This window comes from Phocoena phocoena, chromosome 8, assembly GCF_963924675.1.
Source record: "Phocoena phocoena chromosome 8, mPhoPho1.1, whole genome shotgun sequence".
Taxonomy (NCBI): Eukaryota; Metazoa; Chordata; class Mammalia; order Artiodactyla; family Phocoenidae; genus Phocoena; species Phocoena phocoena.
In genome coordinates, this window is record NC_089226.1 from 25,308,778 (window position 1) to 25,317,027 (window position 8,250).

At 36.4% G+C, this 8,250-nt stretch overlaps 1 protein-coding gene across 1 annotated transcript in view; it reads right to left on the minus strand.

Annotated features, from left to right (window-relative positions):
• The window catches only part of ELMOD1 (ELMO domain containing 1), a 70,577-nt gene extending 63,609 nt beyond the window's left edge, over nucleotides 1-6,968 (minus strand). Inside the window, exon 1 of the mRNA XM_065882151.1 lies at nucleotides 6,873-6,968. Coding sequence (XP_065738223.1) covers nucleotides 6,873-6,889 — 17 coding nt within the window. The 5' untranslated portion in view covers nucleotides 6,890-6,968. The remainder of the gene's footprint in view (nucleotides 1-6,872) is intronic.
• Between the last annotated feature and the right edge of the window lie 1,282 nt (nucleotides 6,969-8,250).

Here is an 8,250-nt window from a genome sequence, read left to right on the forward strand (position 1 = left end):
ACAGGGAATAGAAGGCAATCTAAATTATCTGATAGTGCCTGTAATGCAGAATTATTACTCCTTGCCCTCCTATCCCTCCAATTACCACAAACATTAAGATATAATGAATACACACAAGTTATAACAATAAAAAGAATTAAAAACAAAAATTAAAGCCAAAAGCAATAATCAACTAAGGAGAAACAATGATTGAGTTTTGGGACCTCTCTTGTGGTCCAGTGGTAGACCACATTGCCTTCCAATGCAAGGGATGTGGGTTCAATCCCTGGTCAGGGAACTAAGATCCCACATGCTGCTGGGCAACTAAGCCACATGCCACAACTACTGAGCTCGCACACCACAATGGAATGCTGCAACTAAGACCCGATGCAGCCAAAAAAATAATAATAATAAATATTTTTAAAAAATGATTGAGTTTCCTGTTATTATTTTGAAACCAATGATCAATGAAAATCATCAAGTTTCTTTCTTGATGTGTAATTTATTACGCTAGCTTCAGTTTCACACAAATTATCAATGTTAAGTAATATTTGTAAAACAAATATATCAAGTTAAAAGAGAAAAATTTGTATCAGAACATATAACTGATAGGGATATGCCAGTTCCATTACCCTTGGTGCTGCTCTGTGTGAAATTAGAGTGGTAGATTTTGCACTATATCAGTTTTAAATCATCAAATACAAATTAATTTAAAAATATAATCTCTATTAAACATAGTGTTGCACCTATTCAATTTAACAAAAACTAACAGAAACAAATGCTACTATTTCTCCTAAAATGGCTGGTTTTGAGCCCACTCAAGTTTTTCTAAAACAAAAACACTGAAGAAGAAATTCAGTAGTACAAGTCTTGGGACAAACTTCATCACTACCACCTCCCCTATTACAAAAGGAGCTCCCGACTTCTAAGCTTCAGCTAACACTAAAGCTCTCTGTTAACACGATTCTACAGCTTAAAAACATCACTTTTAGGGCTTCCCTGGTGGCGCAGTTGTTGAGAGTCCACCTGTCGATGCAGGGGACACGGGTTCGTGCCCCGGTCTGGGAAGATTCCACATGCTGCGGAGCATCTGGGCCCGTGAGCCATGGCCGCTGAGCCTGCGCTTCCGGAGCCTGTGCTCCGCAACAGGAGAGGCCACAACAGTGACAGGCCCATGTACCACAAAAAAAATAAAAATAAAACACCACGTTTACACTCAAGGGGGATTTATAGATACCAATTTTTCAAGAGTGTGTAAACAGATATGTTAATGTCATGGCAACCAAAAATGTATCGAGTTAAATACTTTGCTGGTAAATGACCTAGTGATTTTTCAAATACTATCTTTTTACACATCTGAGATAAACAGGCTGAGGAGTATTCTGTAAAATAAAACAAATGTTAATGCCTGTAAATGGTTTAATAGTGACCTTCTGAGAGGTTTTCACAATTCTAAGATTGAATTGTGAAACACAAGTAGCTATAGCAAACCATAGTGAATCCCACCCAAAATGACCTAGATGCTCCAGAAATAAAAATGCAATGAAAACCGTAGGAAAAAGAAAATCTTAAATTGCAGCCACTGAAAGAATTAAATCACATCCTAAAAGAAGTAAACCCACTAATTATTTTCTTACAGAAAATAGCCAGAACAAGGGACGAGAATAGGCAATATAGGTAAGCCACCATCTTGCAGGAAAGAAACTCAATATTCTAGAAAGTGTGTCTTATTTTCTAACTTTCAGGACCAAATTAACTTTATTTTGTCATATTTTAATATAATGTAAAATTTCTCTGAGAATTTTATTTATAAAATTCTGAATGACAGTCAATACTCTTGAAAATAATTATAACTATAGGTCCAGCTAAATGGCTTTCAAAACAAAACATGATCACTCTAAAACACACAAACATATATGGTACCCTATACAGCACAATCTTCAGGGAACCAAAAATTAATGCAGAACCAGAAGGGGGTGGCAGGACATACTGAAAGTGATGAAGAAGAAAAACCTGCAACCAATATTACTCTACCCAGCAAGGATTTCATTCAGATTTGATGGAGAAATTAAAACCTTTACAGACAAGCAAAAGCTGAGAGAGTTCAGCACCACCAAACCAGCTTTACAACAAATGCTAAAGGAACTTCTCTAGACAAGAAACACAAGAGAAGGAAAAGACCTATAATAACGAACCCAAAACAATCTAGAAAATGGGAATAGGAACATACATATCGATAATTACCTTAAATGTAAATGGACTAAATGCTCCCACCAAAAGACACAGATTGGTTGAATGGTTACAAAAACAGGACCCTTATATATGCTGTCTACAAGAGTCCCACTTCATACCTAGAGACACATACAGACTGAAAATAAGGGGATGGAAAAAGATATTCTATGCAAATGGAAACCGAAAGAAAGCTGGAGTAGCAATTCTCATATCAAACAAAATAGACTTTAAAATAAAGACTATTAGAAGAGAAAAAGAAGGACACTACATAATGATCAAGGGATTGATCCAAGAAGATATAACAATTGTAAATATTTATGCACCCAACATAGGAACACCTCAATACATAAGGCAAATACTAACAGCCATAAAAGGGGAAATCGACAGTAACACATTCATAGTAGGGGACTTTAACACCCCACTTTCACCAATGGACAGATCATCCAAAATGAAAATAAATAAGGAAACACAAGTTTTAAATGATACATTAAACAAGATGGACTTAATTGATATTTATAGGACACTCTATCCAAAAATAACAGAATACACATCTTTCTCAAGTGCTCATGGAACATTCTCCAGGATAGATCATATCTTGGGTCACAAATCAAGCCTTGGTAAATATAAGAAAATTGAAATTGTATCAAGTATCTTTTCCAACCACAACGCCATGAGACTAGATACCAATTACAGGAAAAGATCTGTAAAAAACACAAACACATGGAGGCTAAACAATACACTACTTAATAACGAAGTGATCACTGAAGAAATCAAAGAGGAAATAAAAAAATACCTAGAAACAAATGACAATGGAGACACAATGACCCAAAACCTACAGGATGCAGCAAAAGCAGTTCTAAGGGGGAAGTTGATAGCAATACAAGCCCACCTTAAGAAGCAGGAAACATCTCGAATAAACAACCTAACCTTGCACCTCAAGCAATTAGAGAAAGAAGAACAAAAAAACCCCAAAGCTAGCAGAAGGAAAGAAATCATAAAAATCAGATCAGGAATAAATGAAAAAGAAATGAAGGAAACAATAGCAAAGATCAATAAAACTAAAAGCTGGTTCTTTGAGAAGATAAACAAAATAGATACACCATTAGCCAGACTCAACAAGAAAAAGAGAGAGAAGACTCAAATCAACAGAATTGGAAATGAAAAAGGAGAAGTAACAACTGACACTGCAGAAATACAAAAGATCATGAGAGATTACTACAAGCAACTCTATGCCAATAAAATGGACAATCTGGAAGAAATGGACAAATTCATAGAAATGCACAACCTGCTGAGACTGAACCAGGAAGAAATAGAAAATATGAACAGACCAATCACAAGCACTGAAATTGAAACTGTGATAAAAAAATCTTCCAACAAACAAAAGTCCAGGACCAGATGGCTTCACAGGCGAATTCTATCAAACATTTAGAGAAGAGCTAACACCTATCCTTCTCAAACTCTTCCAAAATATAGCAGAGGGAGGAACACTCCCAAATTCCTTCTACTAGGCCACCATCACCTTGATACCAAAACCAGACAAGGATGTCACAAAGAAAGAAAACTACAGGCCAATATCACTGATGAACATAGATGCAAAAATCCTCAACAAAATACCAGCAAACAGAATCCAACAGCACATTAAAAGGATCATACACCATGATCAAGTGGGGTTTATTCCAGGAATGCAAGGAATCTTCAATATACGGAAATCAATCAATGTGATAAACCATATTAACAAATTGAAGGAGAAAAACCGTATGATCATCTCAATAGATGCAGAGAAAGATTTCGACAAAATTCAACACCAATTTATGATAAAAACCCTGCAGAAAGTAGGCATAGAGGGAACTTTCCTCAACATAATAAAGGCCATATATGACAAGCCCACAGCCAACATCATCCTCAATGCTGAAAAACTGAAAGCATTTCCACTAAGATCAGGAACAAGACAAGGTAGCCCACTCTCACCATTCTTATTCAACATAGTTTTGGAAGTTTTAGCCACAGCAATCAGAGAAGAAAAGGAAATAAAAGGAATCCAAATTGGAAAAGAAGAAGTAAAGCTGTCACTGTTTGCAGATGACATGATACTATACATAGAGAATCCTAAAGATGCTACCACAAAACTACTAGAGCTAATCAATGAATTTGGTAAAGTAGCAGGATACATAATTAATGCACAGAAATCTCTGGCATTCTTATATACTAATGATGAAAAATCTGAAAGTGAAATCAAGAAAACACTCCCATTTACCACTGCAACAAAAAGAATAAAATACCTAGGAATAAACCTACCTAAGGAGACAAAAGACCTGTATGCAGAAAATTATAAGACACTGATGAAAGAAATTACAGATGATACAAATACATGGAGAGATATACCATGTTCTTGGATTGGAAGAATCAACATTGTGAAAATGACTCTACTACCCAAAGCAATCTACAGATTCAATGCAATCCCTATCAAACTACCACTGGGATTTTTCACAGAACTAGAACAAACAATTTCACAATTTGTATGGAAACACAAAAGACCCCGAATAGCCAAAGCAATCTTGAGAACGAAAAGCGGAGCTGGAGAAATCAGGCTCCCTGACTTCAGACTATACTACAAAGCTACAGTAATCAAGACAGTATGGTACTGGCACAAAAACAGAAAGATAGATCAATGGAACAGGATAGAAAGCCCAGAGATAAACCCACGCACATATGGACACCTTATCTTTGATAAAGGTGACAGGAATGTACAGTGGAGAAAGGACAGCGTCTTCAATAAGTGGTGCTGGGAAAACTGGACAGGTACATGTAAAAGTATGAGATTAGATCACTCCCTAACACCATACACAAAAATAAGCTCAAAATGGATTAAAGACCTAAATGTAAGGCTAGAAACTATCAAATTCTTAGAGGAAAACATAGGCAGAACACTCTATGACATAAATCACAGCAAGATCCTTTTTGACCCACCTCCTAGAGAAATGGAAATAAAAACAAAAATAAACAAATGGGACCTAATGAAACTTCAAAGCTTTTGCACAGCAAAGGAAACCTTAAACAAGACCAAAAGACAACCCTCAGAATGGGAGAAAATATTTGTAAATGAAGCAGCTGACCAAGGATTAATCTCCAAAATTTATAAGCAGCTCATGCGGCTCAATAACAAAAAACCAAACAACCCAATCCAAAAATGGGCAGAAGACCTAAATAGACATTTCTCGAAAGAAGATATACAGACTGCCAACAAACACATGAAAGAATGGTCAACATCATTAATCATTAGAGAAATGCAAATCAAAACTACAATGAGATATCATCTCACACCAGTCAGAATGGCCATCATCAAAAAATCTAAAAACAATAAATGCTGGAGAGGGTGTGGAGAAAAGGGAACACTCTTGCACTGCTGGTGGGAATGTGAATTGGTTCAGCCACTATGGAGAACAGTATGGAGGTTCCTTAAAAAACTACAAATAGAACTACCATATGACCCAGCAATCCCACTACTGGGCATATACCCTGCGAAAAACAAAATTCAAAAAGAGTCATGTACCAAAATGTTCATTGCAGCTCTGTTTACAATAGCCCGGAGATGGAAACAACCTCAGTGCCCATCATCGGATGAATGGATAAAGAAGATGTGGCACATATATACAATGGAATATTACTCCGCCATAAAAAGAAACGAAATTGAGCTATTTGTAATGAGGTGGATGGACCTAGAGTCTGTCATACAGAGTGAAGTAAGTCAGAAAGAGAAAGACAAATACCGTATGCTAACACATATATATGGAATTTAAGAAAAAAAAAGTCGTGAAGAACCTAGGGGTAAGACAGGAATAAAGAAACAGACCTACTAGAGAATGGACTTGAGGATATGGGGAGGGGGAAGGGTAAGCTGTGACAAAGCGAGAGAGTGGCATGGACACATATACACTACCAAACGTAAAATAGATAGCTAGTGGGAAGCAACCGCATAGCACAGGGAGATCAGCTCGGTGCTGTGACCACCTAGAGGGGTGGGATAGGGAGGGTGGGAGGGAGGGAGACGCAAGAGGGAAGAGATATGGGAACATATGTATATGTATAACTGATTCACTTTGTTCTAAAGCAGAAACTAACACACCATTGTAAAGCAATTATACCCCAATAAAGATGTTAAAAATAAATTAATGCAGATTTAAGGGGCATCACTGAGGCAGAAAAAGCAAAAGCTTAGAACATATTTTTCACCAAAAAAGAACATTTGAAAATGCCTGTATGGGTTGGCCAGCCAACCAAAATCTACTTTTAAAATTACTTTTTTTAGGAAAATGATTCTACACAGATTATATTGATTCCTTGACTACTAACGCCTCAAACCTAAACCTTGGGGCTTTAGAAACACAAGATATCAAAGCGTGTCTGCCCCATGGTTTTGTGCCTATATTCTTTTATAATCTCTTGTAATCTCCTACTTGTAGGTGCTCTCTCTTAGCATCAGTATGGGTATAGAGTTGGCAGAGAAACCTTATGTCCAAATTGTTCTCAGCCAAAATACAATGTTATTTTATGCAGTCCTAGAGAACTGGTTATAGAATCACAAATGGTGAACAGAAATATACTAATTGTTAAGGAAGTTTCTCCATTTCAGACTGCTCATCCAGGAAACCATAAATACTTACCTCAGGAAGTGCTTCATTGTGCCTGTTTTGATTATCCAGGTGTTATACAAATGGTTCTCAAGTAATTGCTTCCAAATTTGCCTTTGTCAGAGTAAATATAAGCTGTGGAAGAAATTAGATATATTTACTGTTTATGGAGCTGGAAATCCCAACCCCCAAATTTCTGCTTACCTTAGTAAGCAGATAAGGTGCTATGCACCCAGAACTTTACCAGCTGAACTGCCCACACAGCAATACAATTCAATGGATGGCAATTATAGCTAAAGCCTTTCACTTTATAATTACACAATTAGTCTCTTATTTTAAGTCACTTGCTGGAGAAATTGTTTGTTTCACGAGCAATCCCTTCAATAGTAAACTTTGCCTCTATTTTGGATACTGTTCCTATATTTTGAAGAACAGTATTTGTATGAAAGATAAAAATGAAGAACCATTAAATTAACTATTCTGATTTCCAGATAGCAAATGTTCTTAAATCTGGCAGCCTCAACCTTCCAGAAGTACAACTCAAAAAATAACTAAAAGCAACTGGTAATGTCTCTAAGCTAAAAAATAGCTGATAAAGAGCAAGTACTCCAAACAAATGAATGATATGCCCCCGGCCCCATTTTTGGGGGCTCCGTGAATAAAACAGTGAAATTATATAATTGTTTAGCACATTTCAGTTTACAATATACTTTCACAAAATCCACTATATCAAGTTATTGGTCTTCCAACAAGGAAGGACACCAGAAGCTGCCTACAAAGCAGCAAATTAGTATGAGATGTGAAGAAACAGACTAGAGAAGAGAGAGTGGCTGGAAGAAATAGCAGAATGAAGTTACCTCATGAGAGAGAGACAAACGGAACGCTAGCTACAACAACAAGGTAAGGTACTAAATGTGTGGACAAATGGCTTATGGCAGAGACACAATTACCTACTAGAACAGCCCAGGGAATACAGAAACTTGGCCTAACCAAAAGCCAGTCTTTTCACTTTTTTAAAAAATTGAGGTATAGATGATTTACAATATTACATAAGTTTCAGATATACAACATAGTGATTCACAATTTTTAAAGGTTGTACTCCATTTATACTTATTGTAAAATATTGGATATATTCCCTGTTCTATACAATATATCCTTGTAGCTTATTAATTATATATATAGTAGTTTGTATCTCTTAATCCCCTACTTGTCTCTTGCCCCTCCCCCATCCCTCACCCCACTGGTAACCACTAGCTTGTTCTCTATATCTGTGAGTCTATTTCTTTTTGCTATACTTACTAGTTTTTTTTTTTAGCTTCCATATATAAGTGATATCATGCATTATGTTATTCTCTGACTTATTTCACTTAGCATAATACCCTTCAAGTCTATCATGTTGTTGCAAATAGCA